At 39.0% G+C, this 19,625-nt stretch overlaps 2 protein-coding genes across 4 annotated transcripts; both read right to left on the bottom strand.

Moving 5' to 3' along the window:
- Positions 1–874: 874 nt before the first annotated feature.
- tmem238l (transmembrane protein 238 like) lies at positions 875–2,845 on the bottom strand. Of its 2 annotated transcripts, none has more exons than XM_032537493.1 (2): positions 2,085–2,845; positions 875–1,785 (listed from the first exon to the last, which is right to left on the bottom strand). In XM_032537493.1, exon 1 carries the CDS (start codon positions 2,615–2,617, stop codon positions 2,126–2,128), a length of 492 nt encoding a protein of 163 aa, XP_032393384.1. In that variant the 5' UTR covers positions 2,618–2,845; the 3' UTR covers positions 875–1,785; positions 2,085–2,125. The 2 variants fall into 2 exon arrangements, with proteins under 2 accessions (XP_032393384.1, XP_032393387.1); XM_032537496.1 differs by having other exon boundaries at positions 875–1,790; positions 2,090–2,845.
- Positions 2,846–5,232: 2,387 nt separating this feature from the next.
- pirt (phosphoinositide interacting regulator of transient receptor potential channels) lies at positions 5,233–7,101 on the bottom strand. Of its 2 annotated transcripts, none has more exons than XM_032537498.1 (2): positions 6,449–7,101; positions 5,233–6,072 (listed from the first exon to the last, which is right to left on the bottom strand). In XM_032537498.1, exon 2 carries the CDS (start codon positions 6,054–6,056, stop codon positions 5,649–5,651), a length of 408 nt encoding a protein of 135 aa, XP_032393389.1. In that variant the 5' UTR covers positions 6,057–6,072; positions 6,449–7,101; the 3' UTR covers positions 5,233–5,648. The 2 variants fall into 2 exon arrangements, with proteins under 2 accessions (XP_032393389.1, XP_032393388.1); XM_032537497.1 differs by having other exon boundaries at positions 6,692–7,100.
- Positions 7,102–19,625: the final 12,524 nt, after the last annotated feature.

Here is a 19,625-nt window from a genome sequence, read left to right as displayed (position 1 = left end):
AATATGAGATTGTATTCTGAACAAGCCGCCATGACAGTCTGGCCTTGAATTTTTTTTGAGAAACCAGACCCACATGATGCATTTGTCCAATCAGCTGCCGTCGACAGTCGAAATTGCTTCAATGTGCTCCGAGGCACCTTTTTTGGCCAACTCAAGGAGGCTGTCAGTCCAATAAGCTTTTTTTTAAGGGTCAGCTGTCGGGTTGGTGTGTCAGGGCCTTAAGACAAACCAGTTTGACTGGTGTTTATGTTGCTTTGACAGCAAATAAAAGGGCAAACATGACTCAGCTTTACTCTAGTTGCAGCTACAACTTGTATACAAATTAAAGTTAAATGTGTTTGGAACATGTGGCAAAAATACACAAAGCTGAACATAATGGAGGACAATTAACACAGGGACCTTTCACCTTGTTGGGTGGACGGAAGAGACTTTCTGAGAAACTATTTTGTTGATTCATTATATATCAATATGTGTTTGGATTGCAAAAAAAGTGAAATCAAAGCGTCACTATGCTGAATTATATTACGGATCAACCAGCCCTACGCTGATCATAAGCTGATGACCCCCCCATGTTTCTCCCATTCTCGTTGTTTGGGTTTGTATTTAGAAATGATTGAAGATACATGCCCCTCACAAGCACAAGACAAACTGAAACAATTAAAGCCCTGACACTAAGTGTTAACCTGGGACCCCTTTAAAATACGACCTCATGTTTAGGTAGTAATGAAGGTGTTGCTCACTTTGGTAATTTGGTTGGTAACCCAGCATTGATATCATTTGGAATTTTATGTTTGGAAAGAAAAAATATTCATAAGATACAACTAAACAGTTCAATAAATGAAGTAGAATACAAAAAAAAAGTGACGCTATTTTACAGGTGCATACGTTCTAAAGTTCCTTAGAGAGAACTATGAAATGTGGCTGTAGTTTAAGGAAAAAGAGAAATTTCCTCAACTGCTCCATTTAAAACTGAGTACAAATTCATTCAAATATAGTTGTCAATGGAATCATATTCAAATTTTTGTTTTTTGTTGAATTGTATGCTTGACTGTGGACCTATATCACATGTTTGCATGCTCAGGTGACCTGCTGTGCACTGACTAAATAAGGATACACTAACACTTAATAGGAAATGAGTCATTGGGATAGAGAGAACCCTCTATTTGTTTTTCCTATTTGTAGGCTAAAACACTCTTTCCAAGAAACTCACAGTTCTAAAGTGTTGAAAATGAAAACAATGACAGAAATGTCTTCGTGTCATCTCCAACTGTCCTGAAGGGTGTGGGGAGTGCACTAAGGTGCCTTGGACCTCAGTATTATACCGTCTACAGCATGTGTCAAACTCAAGGCCAAACAGGGCACCTCGCAAATCTTGATCATATCATTTTAAGTTTACAATAAATGTTGTCCCGTCTAGTTGTTTTCCAAAAAAAAAACTGCAATTACGCGAAACCCAGAGCCAAATTTTTTCAGATTTGCCAACTTTGAGACTTCCCACAGAACCAGAGAGTTCGAATATTTAGGCTGTAAAACAGGCTTTTGTTAGTCGGCTCTTTGATGGGCTTTGTGTTGACCAATCTTTAAAAGAGGAGACTATATGAGTCATACAGTGATATATATATATATATATATATATATATCAGATTGCCTTTCTTTATCCATTTAGTTTTGGCAGGGAAAGCTGCCCACACCCATAATATTGTTTGCAGTATATCATCCATGAAGTCCCTGCTGCAGCAAATAATAAAGTGTATCACAGCTGACATGACCACGTTTTAAACTATTTTTTTTTATAAGGTACCCAGGTGGAAATTCAAATCTCTGGTTCTTCATAGCCTTTATTGTTGTATGCTACCCACAACCCAAAATGTACTTGTGATATATAAATGTGATAACTTGAAATATTAAAAACGATTAACCTAATCTTAAATTCTGATGTTTATAGGGATAGACATATGTCTATCATATACTGTACATATATCAAATTTACTTTAAATATGATGGGTTTAGTTTGTTGATATTGATTGTGCGGGCTCGTGCACACCTCCAATTTCTGAAATGTATCACAGCAGTCACGACATTTGTTTTTATACTAAAGTACCCATTCATGGCATCAGATGGAAGTTCACATCTCTGTTTTTTCCTCTGGTTCTATATCCATTGTCTTCTCCATGGAAGGGGAGTCCAGGCAGTCGTCGTAGCCTTTATTGTGGTATGCCGTGGACCGGCCCCATGTCACCCGGCTGGCCTTGTGCGCTTCCACCTGGCTGCCGTCCTCATCACCCTCAACACATTTTACGCGTGACTCTCCTTTCAGTGTCTGGCTCAACCTCTCGGATAGTTTCCTGGCCAGCTGCACGATACTGCTGCTCTTCTTCAAGCCGACCTCGTCGTCTTCCGACACCTGGACGTTCCCCACGTACCACATTAACCAGAAGGCCAGGCTGGAGAAAATGATCAGAGAGCCGGAGTAGATCAAGAAGTCGCCGTAAAAGCGGTCGCCGATGCGCACGTTGGCGAATATGCCGACGAAAAGCAGAATCAGACCTAGGACATCAAATACGAAGGCGATCAGAAATGGAGGCACGCATCCTCCTATAAACCTTTTCAGCTCCATGGTGGGAACATTACAGCTGATTGCTTGAAGCTTGAATAACGGGAGGATGATGCTTTATTCTTTGTATAGGCTACCTGAGCTGAGGCAGCGCACCTGTAGAGAGACGCCCCACCCCTGAAGATAAACAATGTAGCCTATTTCCCCAGGCGTGTCGTTGGCTACAGTGTACAGTGTACACACCCTGACTGTCGTGTCGTTTTTGTGTTGTCCTTTAAAAAAAAAACGGACTGTCTCACAATTCAATGCTCTGGCTGCCATAGTGCAAACGATACAGAACTTGCAGGGTCTTTTAACATATCATTTGACATTCAAATTTATATTTAGGTGAACAGAGCTCAGCTCATCATGACTCAGCCTTTTTTTCTTCGAATGTGATGCATTTATTCTGTTGGTGCAGCAAACATTAGGCTGTTATAAACTACTCTTTGCAACTTTGATCTATTTGTTAACTGATTGTTTTTTGGGAACTTAACCGTTTTATTTTCCACTTTAAAAAATTCCTTTTAGTTTCTTTCTTATCTTATTTTTCAATAGAGGCTTAATCAACATGTCAATAGAAATTTGTGTCTTTGTTACATGTTTCCTTTGTTTGCATGCCCTCTAAAATAGATAGTTTGACTGAGGCTGTCACACATACAGGCAAATACATAGTCTTTCAGTTTTGAGGTTCTGGATGTTATTTTATGGTTTATTTTACTACCATTTCCCTATTTGCGGCTGTAGATTTGTCCAAAATTTAGATGATGCCTGAATTTCAATTAATAAACATACACATTTCAAAAATAATTGTCTTAATGTAAGTAATCATAAAAACGAAATATCTATTAGTTATAGTTACTGGCACTTACGTTCACCACACCTTCCAATTTCATTCCTATCTATATTCTATATCCATAACGTTTTACAGAGGGCTTTGCTCATATATCATTCACAACTTGATTTATGTAACATTCTATACCTAAAGCCATTTTCATATTTTTAATATTAACTTATTAACTGAATTTGAATATTTACTTGAAATAATCTGACATTATTTCATGTTAAAAAAACTACACAATTTACCACTGAAATGACAGTGCTAACTTGAAACATTAAAACCAATATTAAATCCTGAAGTCCATGGGGATGGACATTCAATTTCAAAAACAATCTTGTGTTCTCCACAGAAAAAAGTTGCAAATTTGATGGGTTTAGTTTGTATATATTTACTATGCAGGCTCATGCACACCTTCAATTGATTGTACAGCAGACAAGTGCGTATAGGAGGAAATGTCCATAGACAAGAGAAGAGCAAAATTCACACATACTGTACTTTCAATAAATGTTTTATTTCTCAATAATATTAATGCAAGTAAAAGGACAGTGTGCAGTAATTTTCTCTTCTCTTGCCTACAGTTTGTTGGTATAAAGGTTAAAAAGTTGCTGGTTTTGTGTCACCTCGCTACTTATAGATCATGTTTACTTAGTCTCTCGTTGCCAGACCTTCCTCCCCAGCGCTGCGGTAGAGGGTCATGCTAGTCCACAAAGCATTCTGAGATGGGAGAAAAATGGGCTCTGGTTTATTGGCATTTCTTTAAACCAATCACAATTGTTTTGGCGGCGCTAAGCGACCAAACAGAGCCACGGCGCTGCAAAATAGCCTCGCAATGAAACTTGTTTTGGTGGAACACCCGTACGTTTAAAGGTTGTTTCAGTCGTGCAACAGAACACTCAGATTGGACAGATAGTCTAGCTAAAAAGAGTGATATCCTGTGAAATCTCCGGCAGATTGAGAGAACAAGAGCAATCCCGGAAGTGGAACATTTTCTTAAAATCTGCATTCACTTTTTTTTCAGCCACTTGGGGGCAGGAGAAACAAGCTTTAAACATCAACACTGACATATTAAGTTGACAGTGTCCTAATTACACATCTAGCAGAAACAGAGCAGCATTTGCATTGATTTAGCATCATGTTTGTGTCTACCTGATGCATGTAAGCCAAATAACTCTCCTTTTAGCTCTGCTTTGTTATGGCACATTAGCTGCAAAATGTTAAATTAATTCAATTAAATTCATTTCAGTTTTATTTATATAACGCCAAATCACAACAATAGTCATCTCACTGCGCTTTTCATAAAAGAACAGGTCTAGACCATACTCTGTACATAAACCCAACATATTATGATTGTTTATTTTGTTTTCTTGTGTAAAGTGCAATAACCCAACAATATGAAGTCTAATTCAATAAAGATTTTTCATTAACTTTAACATTCATGCAAATAAAGCTTGTGTGAATTTGAGACTAGTTCATGTGATCCATTACATACTGATTATATTAGCTGCTTTAACTTGAAATAAAAGCTAATTAGTTGCTCGGCCAAAGTCTAATTTTAATTGCATATTCAAAGGCAATAGATACTTCTTGTCCATTCTAATATAGATGCTGGGACTGAAGGGGTTAATGAAAAATGTTGTGCGACATAATATTTAAATCTTATGAAAATGGGCTTTCAGGTCACAGCAGTCAAATGTTTGTTCTTTACATATATTTGAGGATGAATGCAGATTAAAGAGTCTCCTTCCACATGCAGGACTTCAGTGAATGCAACGAAACAAAGTAAAACCTGAGAACTGACAATTGTAAGCTCTCACAACCTTTAATTATTCATGAATTGGCATATACTGTACCACACAGCATTAGGAAATCCCCCTTGTCTATTTCACCCTCCTGAACATTCATAAGGACAGTTTGCTTTCTAGTATACTTCTTACTAAATTGTGTGTGGATAATTGTAATTTATACAGCACATAGTTGTCCTTGTGCGTTCACCTTTTTTTCCACAGCCATGGCCATAAATGCAAATGTCATGCACACTTGACACTGAGATAAGCGCTCAGTGTTGACAATCCTTGAAAACAAAAATAAATGTCACCACGCAGAGTCTTTTAAATTATTCACTCCCATGCTGAAAAGGTTCATTTCAATCCAGTGTACTTTGAAAAGTTGAAAGTGTCTCATGGTAAATGACTTCCATACAATGACGTTTTGTGATCACAGGTTGAACATCGGAGGCCTGTAGTTGCTGAGAGGCTTCTTCTTATTCAACTGCTGCCTGTTCTCCTTGGTGATAGGGACCAGGACCAAGCCCACCACAAAAACCATAAGCCCAATCGACACCAGGGCCGGTCCCAGGATGTTGGTCCATTTCCTGCAGTGGCCCGCAAAGTACAGGCCGCTGATGATGATGCCGCATGCCAGGAAGCTGCCCCCGGTGGACATGAGGTGGATGGCAAACCAGAATTCTTCACACTTGCTGCGAGGTGTCTCTGCGGTCCAGAGGGACTCGCTGCGGGACAGGCTGAACACAGTGCTCTCTGTGCGGCTCGGGGGCGTCAGCTGGTCCCTGGACTGGGAGAGGGTGCACTCTCCCAGAGGGATGTTCTCTGGGCTGCCGTGCATGGCCTCCGGGATAACTCTGTGGAAGCAATGCAGAATAATAATCTATCAGAGAAGACATGCCTCTCTGATGTCTCTATTTCAAATCCAGAAAGTACTAACGGATTAAATCCTTTTCTGTAAATAGAGTGAAATATGTCACAAAAAGTGCAAAACTGTGGTCAGGAAGACATTTTTCAACATTTTGATACTGATTTATAATTATTTCCATATTAGAGTTTTTAAAACAGGGACTTTTTACCCTCAAATCAGGATTATGGAATAACACATTTTCTATCTGATGAAATCAAGGCTGCATTTGTTAGTTTTCCTGAAACACTTAGCTCCAACAGAAATTGCTTCTACTTCGACTGCAAACCAGACAAATCGAAGTAAACAAGTAAACAAACACCCACCTTTGAATCTGGATCAAGTTTCTGTCTTTATTTTTGAAGAGAATCAACCAATTTACATCTCCTAACCATCAGAAAACATCCAGAAATCTGAAAGAGACGCTGACAAAGATTTCCGCCCACCGTGCGACCAGAGAAACCACTCAAAGGCAGTGCTACAGATTCCCACTAAACAACCATCCACCCACCCTCCTTTGCTATCTCCACCTCCTCAAGATAATCCTGTGACCACCACCATTCCCTTACCATCATCTACCATCGCAGGCACTCACTCCTGATGTAGCATCCAGGGCAAGGAGCTTGCCTTCCGGTCCCCAGAGGATAACAAAACAGCCCAAACCACTCAAGCTGAAGCCTTCATTGGCCTGTAAAATGATTTTCAAAAACTTCTACCGACAGCTCGGGTGTTTCCTTTTGTTTAAAAAATGCCTGAAAGCACTGGACAACGAGAGGAAAATATCTGCCTCAATTGGCTGGTACTCTTTCCACACAAAGAGGAGCAGGGCAGGGCAGCAACTAGGAAATGGCTCACTGTTATAGCCAGATTGATGTAGCAAGCAATCACCCATACAGAGACTTTCCAATACAGCCTGATATGTTGGAACAGTATTGATCCCAAAGTACCCCGGAGCCATTACGTGCAAGTTGTAGTTTTGTCTGCCGAACATGAGATCAATGAAATGCGTGCAGCATAATTAACCCTCAGAAAGTGAAGGAAGTCATATAGAATTTTGGTCAAATTTAGGATTTTCTTCTTCATTGAGTTTTGTTATTCAGCTTCTAAAATGTCCCGCTTCTAAAATGTCCTCAGATTCACGAGGGGGGGAGACACACACACAAACACAATGGGGATGTTTCTGCAACGTGACACTCCTGCTTCCATTAAACAGCCCTGATATTACATTTGTGTCTTGGATTGCTTTGTGTGCTCTTTGGGGAAGACACAAGTATGTCAGTATGTCACCATTGATCTGAATATGATCCAACCCTTTAACACAATTACACTCGCCCTGTCAGCACTGCCATTTGTACTTACTTAGTAAACTCTCAAGATCTTGCATGAACTCATTACCTTTCTGCAGTATATGTTTAAAATGCACCCCTGCAGTGCTGGCCAATGGTAAGGTGGTGTATTGATGGCCAAATTAAGTTTTGTGAACCAGTGTCTTTATTTTCTGAGCCCACAAGATGGCGCTCTCTGTTGGTTGAGAATATACTGATGTGCAATGCCCTAGGCCTTTCTCTTATACCAAAAGCGCTATATAGTGGGCTCAGATGAACAACACAAATGAAGATACTGGTTCACAAAGCTTCATTTGGCCATCAATACACCACCTTACCATCCTGTGGTCAGCGGTAGTACTGTGGCATTTGTAAGTGCAATTTTACATTTACTTGACTATTTTCATTTTATGCTACTTCTAATCCACTGCATTTTGGAGGCACATATTTTACTTTGCTTAAGTTACTTTGCAGATTCAGATTAATAATACAGGTAATACAATTATGATGTATTATTATGGGTTAAGTTACCCAGCAGTAGATACACTAATTCAATTAGTTCCACCTTTACCAGCAATGCCCATTAATACATCAATAATTATAATCCAATAATATAGGCTTATATACTTACTGAAATGGTCCCTTTTGCATAAGGAGTATTTTGACTTTCTATAAGTAAATTTTGATGCTAACACTTTTGTACTTTTACTTAAATAAGATTTTAAATGTAGGGTTGTTACTTGTAACTGAGTATTCTACATTGTAGTATTATTACTTCTACTTAAGTAAAAGATCTGAGTACTTCTGCCTCTGGTGCTTCACTGACATGATGCTTGCGAGGAGTCACTCAATCCTACAGAGGGCAGTACCAGCATGTGTTTTGGTGTTTGGGCAAACGATTGAATTCAGTTAAGTTGTATCATTATTTTTTGGTAAAAGATTTTTGGATTAGTTAATTAATCTGTTAATTCAGTATTTTTATAATCACCATAGACTTCAATTCATTCTGACGTGTCTCATGGATGAAAAAAAAATCCTTTTATTTTACATCCACATGTGAGAAAGTAATTAACCATTCCACATAATGTACTGCAGTATCTTGCAATTATGATGTGCCTAATTCTCTTTAATGATCTATTTAAGTGGGTTGTTTCCCATTCATTTGATCATAGTCATCTGAGGGTATTTAACAGTGCTGAGCAAGCCCGCTGAAGGATGAGGTGGAGCTGCAGAAATCCAATTAAATGTGTGTTTAATCCAGATCAGACATAGGATATGTGGTATTACATCAGGGGAAAGACTTTTAAGACACATTTAAGCATTTTGGTAACATGCAAGATGCCATTGTGTACCTTTTACTTTTGCACTTTTTTGCTTTTGGACTTATTATTCAGGCAACAACAAACACTTTCATGACTAAACATTGTGCTTTACAAACTGTGACTGATATATATAGTTTAAGTGACCAAAAGATGAATCAAATAATTGTGAAAACAATCTGCAGATTAATCAATAATGAAGCCATCTTGTTGTTGATATTTCATGCTCATTTATTCAATTCCCTGTCCATTATCACTTACTAAATGGTCAGATCAAAGTCTAGCATACATTAAGTTTTTAAGAAAATAATTCATTTTTCAAACTATACTGTTAAAAATGTAAAAACTATAGGCAAAATCAATTAAAATGAAGTTGCATACATTAACATATTTTTAGCTTTTACATCACATTATTGGATTATTGTATTGTAGGTGGTATTCATTGTCGAAGTTTTGAAGGTAAAACTTGAGCCAATATTTTGGTAAACGGACATACACGTATCAGTCTAATCCTATTTGATAATACAAACACAGATGGTTGCCAAGGATTAGAGCTAACAAACCTCGTCTTGAGTCGGCAGGCTGAGTTTGTTGGGTTGGTGGGGGTTTAAGACCGGATTCAAATGAACTGTGTACTTTGAGGTGCAGTGAGCACACCCTCCGGTTAAAGCCACCAGAACTAAGATGCTATAACAACTCCAACACTTGCGGTTTTTTGAGGCGGTGGATTAAAAAGAAATACTTTTTGGCCAAATGAAGCCTCGCACAGAGCCTCGTTAACTCCTGAGCAAACATCAATACGTCAACTCATCTGCAGATATTCACCCGTCTGCAGACAAATCACATATTAATGCATGGAGCCCTTTTCTGTACAGGTGACTTTGAGACAATTTATCTGCTCTGCATATTTACAGCTTTTTTGTCATAGTATAGTATGACAAAAAAGTATAGTAATCCCAGGGGGAAAATCATGCAATCAACTGTATCATAAAGGTTCTGTGACACATGAAAATGCAGTGAGATGTGTATTATTCATAGTTCTCTTTTAGCCCTCAAACTGTAACTCTAAGAGGAAAACATTGATACTTTTACTCTGATTATTAACATTGGTCTATCAGTTTTTCCTAGGATTACTTTGATGATTAGTTTGAACCCAAAATGCAGACTGTACAGACAATGAGGCAGCAGAAAGAACTTTTTGTCAACAAAAAAAACAGCTTCAACAGAACGTATCCTGAGGCAGGCTGGTAATCTTGCAACAACTAGAAGATCTATCAAAAAATCCAACACTGGAAGCTCTTAACAAAAGCAAAGCCACAAGAAAGAGATTACACAGAGAGAGATGGCAATATGACAGTAGACAAAGGGACACAAGGCAGGAACAGAGACCAAAAAATATAACAGGAAACTAAACAAAACCCAGGATCATGACAGTGGTAACAAGACAACACAAAGGCAGGCTGACAAGACACAAAATAGGTGCACAAGGGAAGACGTGCAGGGCAAGGTTACAGGGACACATAGGGTAAGCAAAAGCACAGAAAACTTAAACGCAAATGATGAATGAAACAAGGAACAGAAAACCCCAAAACACCAAATTCTCAAGAAACTAAATAAATACTGTCACATGGTCTAAAATAGTTACACAACAAAAAGTCTAAAGGCCTCTGGCCATAGCGCAGGACTGTGAAAGTTAATACTTTGTGAGGGTTTCCACTTTCCCTTCATATGCAAACTTGATGCAGCGGGCCTGGGTTTGACTCCGACCTGCGGCCCTTTGCTGCATGTCATTCCCCCTCTCTCTCCCCTTTCATGTCTTCAGCTGTCCTGTCAGAAATAAAGGCTAGCATGCCCAAAATAAATATTAAAAAAATAGAAGCTCTGGCTGTCTAACACAAATTTGGTCTTGGTTTTGACTTGGTCTCAAACCCTCAAAGTCTCATTCTTGTCTCAGTCTCGATACACTCTAGTCTTGGTAAACGTCTCAGAGACACTTTATGATAACCATCATCAATGGATGGTAAATTGATAGTTAATTAATCTTACTTCTTCGATATGTTCAGACTTCCATTAAATATATACAGACTTCCATCCTATGTCTATATCTATCTCTCTCTCTCTCTCTGTATATATATATACATATATATATATATATACACATATATATGAGTGTTTCTTTTTATCAATTTACAAAATGCAAAGTGATCGAACAAATCAAAATCACACTAATTTGGTGTTACTACCCTTTGCCTTTAAACCAGCATCAATGCTTATAGGTACACTTGCAAAAAATCGGTCAACGTTGAGGGTTGTAGACGCAGTGGTCGGCCAAGGAAACTTGCAGATGAAAAACACATCAAGCTCATTTCCCTTCAAAATCTGAGCAGTGACATCAGCTCAGAACTGGTAGAAACCAGTGGGACCAAGGTACACCCATTTACTGTCCGGACAAGTCTGGCCAGAAGTGGTTTTCATGGAAGAGTTGCAGCCAAAAAGCCATATCTCCAACTATGTTTTCGTGCATGGTTGAGTCCCTTGGCCTTGTTACTATGTTGGAGGTATGGCTTTTTGGTTGCAACTCTTTCATGAAGATACCTATGCTTTGGTTTATTTGGTAGGCATTTCGGTCACAAGGACCATTCTCAAGACATGTAGTAGTAATGTGATATAGTGCATAGTGCCTAAATACGATTCATGATTACACAATGATCCACAACTGTGTTAGAAGTGTGACCATAATCACACACAGAGAAAAAACACTTTTCAAAAACTTGCGAAATAGACTCCAACCACTTTACTGCGCTTCTGTGAATACAGGCTCACAGAGGTATAGGCTTGGATCAATACATTCAATACATGTAGAAAGGGGAAAAAGAGGTCTATCTCTACCGGATGTGGCTGAAAATGCTGCACCGTGGCTCAGATTTTGCCACTGAGCAGCAAGCCATAGTACAGGCCAACACATTTTTGACATTGATGTTGACTCCATGCTTGTGCACACAGATGAAATTTGTTTTTCTGACTAATTCAAAGTCAGTAAATGCCTGTAAATGTTAATGGACTGTTCTTATATAGTGCTTTTCTAGTCTCAATGTCTACTCAAAGCGCTTTTACATCGTTCAAGAACCATTCACCATTCACACACATTTACACACCGATGGCGAAGCAGTGTCTTGCCCAAGGAGACTTCGACATGGGACTGCAGGGCCAGGTATCGAAGAACCAACCTTTCGATTGGCAGCTTTGTCTGCTTGGCGTTCAGCGTTGCTTTTTTTTTACGTTTTTAGGTGCTGTGTGCACCATTTTCTTAGCTTCCCTTGGATGTGTGCTCACAACACCCGTCACAGTTTTTTTTTTTAAAGAGGCTGATGCCCAAAAATGTCAAAGAGCACACCCAAATAAGAAATGCAGGCAGAGTGCAGGGTCTTTGCAGATACACACACACAGCCACAGACTTCATAAATGAATAAGAGGGATTACTTTTTGTACTAGTCTATACATTGTTTTTTAGGAATAGTCTTCATGTTACACCTTTCAACTAAAAAGGAAGAGGGCAGAGTAATAACAATAATAACGTTCTAGGGACTTTGGAATAAATAATGTGGCATTATACCTTTGATAGAGTATGAGAAACAGAACATGGTGATTTTAACATAATGTAGGTCATTGCTTTTCCTGGACGAGAGAATGTTAAGGTGGATTTCTCAGCCATTCTTTTACCTCGTGCATTTGCCTGCTTTGATGATCACAACATCCACATGTATTAATATACATGTCATCCTAGTTCATTCAGCACGCTGGAATAAAAACAGAGCATGTAATGTATGCTTTCAGCAGATAGAGGAAAGACGTCTGTAGTCCGCTGATGATGACCCTTGGGCTTTCACAACGTCAATGGTCTGCACTGCTTCAGTGCTGCTATGACATGTCAAAGAAAGGCAAACCAGAGAAAGGCAGGATGTGCTAATAGATGCTGCTGGAGTGGAAAAGATGTGGATTGCGTAAACAGATCAATAACTCAGCCACATCTTGTTTCTGACACATTTGTTTATAATTGGGTAAAGAACAAAGTGTGTAACACTGCTGCTGATCTGATCGTCAGTGTCTCTGGATTGCTTTATCTTTGTCAACATGGGGTTGATGGGAGGTGTTAATAGACTAAAACTGAGCAGTGGACACACAGGTAAGAGTTTTGCCAGATGTTGCCCTGACCATTGCTGGGTGTTGAGGAAAGTAATTTTCCCCCTCCATAATTAATTGGTAATCCTCTTTCATAGACAGTGGCGGAGCTAGATGTTGTGGTAGCTCAGCTTAAACTTAAGAGGGTCTATGGGGATTTTCTTCCCATTTACGGAAACTATTTGCACAATTCTTTCTAAGCCGTTTGAAAATAGAATGCCTAAAAATCTGTAAATCTTTTGGGAAAAACTAGATAACTGCCGAGTAAAAACTGCATAGGATTATCATACAGTGGGTATGTCTGTAAAGAGAAGTCTTGTACGTAGCCATAGAACCATTTTCTGTCCGATAACTGGAGGTGGGAGGTCAAGGGACCACTTTGAAAAAGACCATGCCAGTTTTCCCTCAACACAATTTAGCCTAACTTTGGAGTGTTATTTAGCCCCCTTCCTAACAAGCTAGCATGACACGGTTGGTACTGATGTCTAGTTTAATTTAATCCCAATATATTCTTTATCTTCTTTCTAGCTAATCATAGGTGTAAAAGATTCAAGGCTTTTTAAGAAAACAGTCTATGTTGGAGCTCGAGAAGCCTAACGCTCTGCCCTTGCTCATAGAGTCTGCTCACTGGTTAAATGTGATCTCTAATTGTTCAGCCAGAAGTGTCGATGATTGTCACTCATTCTCCATTTTGTTAGAAGCCCATATGCAGTAGAAGAATGCCTCATGCAATTAACCAGATAAATACACACATGTCATGCAGATAATTTTAATAGACTCACAGCCTCTCACATGATGGATCCGACGTGTGCAGATGATTATGGTTAGCTGGCCAGTTCCCCAGAGCAAGATTCCTATGCAGCAAGCAACAACTACCTAAAGGGCTTAGTTGAAACACAATCATTTGAAATGTAAAATGTAAGTTTATTTGGAAAGCTTCAGGAGGCTGGTGCCTGGCTTGATGGTGTTTTAAGCCCCCAATGTCGACTTGTGAATGTTGACTTCAAAAGGCACCTAACCTTAACCCTAACCATAACTCTAGCCCTAAAGAGTATTGTGAGTTTAATGTTAGCATGCATGGTCAGAATGGCCATATTTATCAGAATAATAATCACTAAAAAAGTATTGACTATTGTCAATACTGTGAGGTTGCTGAGCAATTTGACTTCAGGGAAGTTAGTACTAAAAAAAAGAAATAACTTCATGTAAAACCACAACGTGTCATTTCAGTTTTTATACAGATTACACAAAGAAGATGTAACTTTCAAATCAATAAACTAAGAGGCGCTGTTAGGCAGATATTGTTACTTTTGGACAGAGCCAGGCTAGCTGTTTCCCCCTGTTTCCAGTCTTTGTGCTAAGCTAAGCTAACCAGCCATGGCTGTAGCTTCATGTTCAACTTCCAGATATGGAAGTGTTATCCATCGTCTCATCGAAAGAAAGCAAATTAGCTTATTTCCAAACATTTTGAACTTTTTCTTTAAACTGCAGCAGTGTCCAGTGACTTATAGGCTTTTAGAAAAACTCAAACACGTATATTGCAATCATCTATGAACTTTAAAGTGCAACAATGCAGTCTACAAGTGCATCAACATTTTCTTCCATATCTTACCCGCTGGATTGCATTTTATTTTCAAAAAATACCAATTGATCCAGCAAGACATGAATGAAAACTGTAAAAAGAAAGCTTTAAAAGAATATCTTTGTATTCAGCCAAAAGAAAACGATTAGGAAATAACAGGCATTTCAAATAGGGTAAAAGTGGGGTATGTGACCTGGAGGTGTCCGCTCCATTACAGTACTGTCACTGCCAGTCTGCACGAAATACCGTGCTTTAGGTGAGAAATCAGATAGAATTAACAGGAGACTGTCTTTGATGACAGCCTGTCTCAGTGGGTGAGCACACTGGCCGGAACAGTACACTCAAAGGGCAATTTTCACACTTGAAACAAATGATGTGATGTTTTTTTCTAAAATGTTATCTAACAATTAGTCTGTGATGAGTCATGTATTTGGCCAAATTATGGATTAGAAAAAGGCAGTGAAGAAAGAGCAGCCTTTTGACAGATCCACAGCAGAGAAAAATCCTTTATTCACGGAATGGGCAGTTTACCATGTTGAGTGCATGGGAACGAAACATACTTTTGTATTTGTGGTGTATTTCTATACATTTGTAGCCCACAGATCAGTGGGTTATATAAAAAAAACGCCTCTCCATTGCTATTCAGTTTTTCACCGTGAACAACAACTTTCATCAAAGAGCATCAGATGTGTTTTATGTATGGTTGACCATCAGATACAGAACTTAGCTTAAAAGTCTTTCTACTGTATTTGCACTTATAGCTCAAGCCATGGTGTACTCCACGTGACTAAGTCTTTAATATGGGCTATATAAAGGGTCCTTTTGGTCCTAAGATATACAGTCTGAAAGCTTTCTCTAAGAGAGCGCACAAGTGTGGTATAAATTGTGTTGTTGCTCTGTATGAGAGCCTAAAACATGCATACAGCAAGATATATAAAATGATCTGCATTAAGATAACACTTTACACATCGAAAAATGTGTTTTCATGTGTTAAGTGTTATACTAATCCTCGACTAATGTAACACAACAGTGATCTAATGAGATGTATGACAACTTTTTCATTTACACTCATGGTAGAAGTTTTCTTCAAAAATACCTGTAGTTCATGTACTGAGCTCAAAAACTTGTTGCTAAAGCAGTACAATACGCAGGGGCATAAGAAACCCCTTTCTTAGTCATTTTTTGCATGCCAACCCTACAAAAAGTGCAGTCACGTACACCAACATACAAAAATGTATCTATAAGTATTCAAGACTAAATAAATTGTTGTCGCTAATGCCTGTGGTGGAGACAGAAGGAGATGGTGGGACAGACCGGATATTACAGTTGTCACAAAAGTCACAGTTGCTGTGACAATGACATGATCCTTCACCGACCTCCCACTGAAAACACTGTCTGTGTTCAGTAGCTGTGCTTTCCCCACCTCGTCCTGAATGCCCCATATCATATGCTTTCTAAATGAACTTTAGTATGGCTGACTTGGTGCACAGTTGTACCATAAATGATCTGAAACCAATTTACAATAATGGCTTTAAAGTGTCTATACTCAATATATTTCTCAATGTATTTCTATTAACAATAGATCGCATACTTGTATGTGAAAGGGTGGCTTGCAGTGACAAACCCACAGAGAATTAGCACTCTGCAATTTCCCTCAGCTTTATAGCTTCTTTCTTTTATCATTTTGATGTCGAGGCCCCCAGCTGTACTGTTTTTGATCACTCTCACCAATAACATGGTGCCATCTTCACATGCAGTAAGCACAAAAGTTCTGATGAACTCACTGCACACTACCTGCTCAGCAGCAAACAGCAGACAGACAGTTAGAGACTAGCAGATGGTGGGACATTTAGCAGCTAAAGAAAGAAGACTAGAAGTTAAAAGAGAGAGAATATTGGCTAAGAGTTATCAGGTGGACACAAACACGACTGCAAAGGAATGATCATGTTGCTCAGTAACTGCTGGATGTGTTTACCGTATTAACTTACAATATGTCAAAAACAGCTGCTGCTGGCCAAAACATTATTGCAAGTTTAACTGAGCCTGTGTTATGTTCATTTTCTATTCTTACATTAATGTAAAAAAAGAGCCCAACATACCCTGTAAATAAAAAAGATGAGTTAAGGTAAAAAAGGATACACTTCTTTTCACTCAAGACCTGATTAGATCTCTATTATGGTACATCTGTGAAAGTGTATCGTTTTCAATAAAAAGTGAACATCTGTTATTTTACTCTTCAATTTTGTTTAGTATATGAATGAGATTAAGGTTTAGAATGAGGTTGAATGTAGTTTTAGTTGAGTGGCTGACCTAGGCTCTGTTCAGACCTGGCGCTTTAGGTAATTACACCTGGCAACAGAATGCGTCTTTGAGAGTTTGTGATCCGATCTCACTTCCCTGCTCTTAATGCAAAGAAACAGGTACCACATGTCCATTTGCAAAGACCAAATGAGCGGTTGCTTTTTACCGGCGGGACGCAGCAATGCACTTTTCCTGCCTTGTCTGCCAAAAAATGAAATGAAGAAGAAATCAAAACAAGAAAGTCTGCTTCTATTCCTTTAGGTGTTCCACCCAAACCAAATCACCCAAGATGTCGTACGCACTAAATATATAATAATAATAATAATAATAATAATAATAATAATAATAATAATACATTTTATTTAAAGACGCCTTTCTTGGCCCTCAAGGACGCCGCACAGGGAATTCATAAATTAAGAACAGCAAAACAAATACTATACAACAGCAAAACAAATACTATACAGCAAAACAAAACTAATACTATACAACAGCAAAACAAATACAATACATATATCTATGGTCTTATTGACATGTTCAGACGTTGTGGACAATTTGAGAATTCTATGCTTACAGGACATCCGTTGGGTGGGCGGTCCCTCATTGTGGCCCAGGACACATCTGCATATACACGGCTAAAAGAATGTGGCCGTAGGTGGCCCCGAACATCTCAGAATGTGGTCTGAGCAATGAGATCTCAATGAGTCCTAAATACGTACTGGGTGCATTTACACCTATACTTGATATACATACAAGCTGTCCACTTGTGATCAAATCACCCAAGACACATGTTAATGCCAGATCTGAACAGGGCCAAAGACAAAGTAGACAAAGCATGTGCAGGAACAAGCACCACCCAGATTAAATCAAACGTCATCAAGGGAAAATGAAGACAAATATGTTACAGGTCTTGATTCAGAGGTGTCCTCTGTGAACTGGAGGGAGCCACCTTAAAGTCTTTATCAAGAATTTCAAGTCTGTATGGAAGACTATGGATGCTACTATATGTTGTGTGTCAGAAATAAAAAAGGGAATAGCAGCTGACAGGTGAACCTGTGCTGTGAAAATCAGATTTTCAAGATTCAGATTTTTGTCGGATGACGGCCATCCCCCACCACTTGATTATTGATTAAAAACAAAGAAATAGAAAGAAATGGAAAGAAACTCCAGTCCATGAACTATAAGTTTCAGAAACACCTACAGTATGTGATTAACCAGTCTAAAAAAAACTTTGTGATTGGTTGTCTAAAAAACATCCAGCAGGCCATCTTTAGTTCTGTGATCCTCTTAGAAGCAATAAAACTCTAATGATGTCAGCCCTGAGACAAGAGATTGTGGTTGAGGTTACAAACCAAGTGAAGCAATATACAGCAAGTTATGACTTGGCTTCACAAGAGAGACTCTGACATCTAATTTCAGATATCAAGAGGGGCCTGGCTTCCTGAACCATGGGAAATAAGAGCAATCTATCCAGGGTCAAAGGGATAAAGGCATTGCAGCCACACTACTATTCCTGCCTGTGTCTATGACTCAGATTTTACAATCAGTACTCCATAATGCTGAGGTTTCCATGGTGACCAGGCTTAACATCCGCAGTTTTTTTCAGTACAGCCTGTCTTTGCTAAAACAGAACTCTAAGGTCAAGGCTTAGAGTCACCTTTGATGGAAAAACCCTGAAGTTGATGTTATTTCATAGTAGTGTGTAGCTGAAGTTCCTTTTTAAATGCTGATTTCCCTCAGAGCAGCAGGGACCAATCAATGATAGTGATCCACATGATGAAAAGAATATCATCCAGTCATGAGGCTAAGGATTTTACATCCTCGCAGTACTCCATTTTTGTGTGGATGAAAACCCACCGCGACCCACGCTCAATGATGCTTTGATGGCCGAGGTTGCACAGATGTTCAAACCCGATCAAGAAAAATGGGAGTCCTTTGTTACATGTCGCACAAATCAATATGGTGGTCCCACTAAGTTACCTGGAGAAACTCCCTGTGGAGCGCAGAGGCAAGGCAGACTTTAGATGACTCAGAGGAAACTGTTCAGGACTTTCACAATGAACAAGCAATTAGCAAGTTTCCCTCTCTTGTACTCTAAACTCTGCAGTTTCAGCTAAAAGCCAGAGAATTTAGCACACAATTAAACTTTCATGACAATTTATAAGTAACGTGAAGTAAATGTGCATTTGTTCATGTTTGCCCTGTGAGAACCGCATACAGTATTTCACAAAAGATCAGTTCTCATGTAGTGTATATCCACAAAGTTCCACTTGCGGCATTGCTCTCGTTCTGCTGGAAATTCCCCCGGACGTCACTCTTTTCGGCCGGATGTCCGTTAGTCTTCCTCTTTCTTTGTGTTGGAATTTTAAAACGGTGGATTTATGAGGACCATGGTTAACTGCTCCTCAGATATCTGCAGGGTAAAACCAGAGAGCTAGCTAGACTATCTGTTCAAAGTCCAGAACTGCTGTCCAAGAAAGTCCTGAACTTTTTGTGTAAAAAAAAAACTGAGGATGAAGAGTTGGCCTACTAGTCAGTTTGTGATTGGTCCCCGGTAGCAGACGCAGATTTGTAACGGGAGCAGGTCAGGACAGAAAAGTGTACAGTTTTCCAGCCTGAGCTGCAGGGCAAATTGCTGGAAGAATGAGTAGCAGAAAACTTAAAGAGAAAGCTAGATGGGAAAAAGTAAAAGAAAAGAGGGCCAAGTCTCTCGAGACGGATGCAGCAAAATGCAAAAAGCTCACAGAGCTTTCATGATAAGGGACAGACAGCAGAGTTAACTTCAAAAAATTTCAAATAA

This window comes from Etheostoma spectabile, chromosome 15 (assembly GCF_008692095.1).
Source record: "Etheostoma spectabile isolate EspeVRDwgs_2016 chromosome 15, UIUC_Espe_1.0, whole genome shotgun sequence".
Classification (NCBI taxonomy): domain Eukaryota; kingdom Metazoa; phylum Chordata; class Actinopteri; order Perciformes; family Percidae; genus Etheostoma; species Etheostoma spectabile.
Note: the sequence above shows the minus strand (reverse complement) of the source record. Positions and strands in the feature narration are given on the sequence as shown.

Coding starts and splice junctions, on each gene's coding strand:
- tmem238l (XM_032537493.1), bottom strand. CDS start 2,617: ATGGAGCTGAAAAGGTTTATAGGAGGATGCGTGCCTCCATTTCTGATC.
- pirt (XM_032537498.1), bottom strand. CDS start 6,056: ATGCACGGCAGCCCAGAGAACATCCCTCTGGGAGAGTGCACCCTCTCC.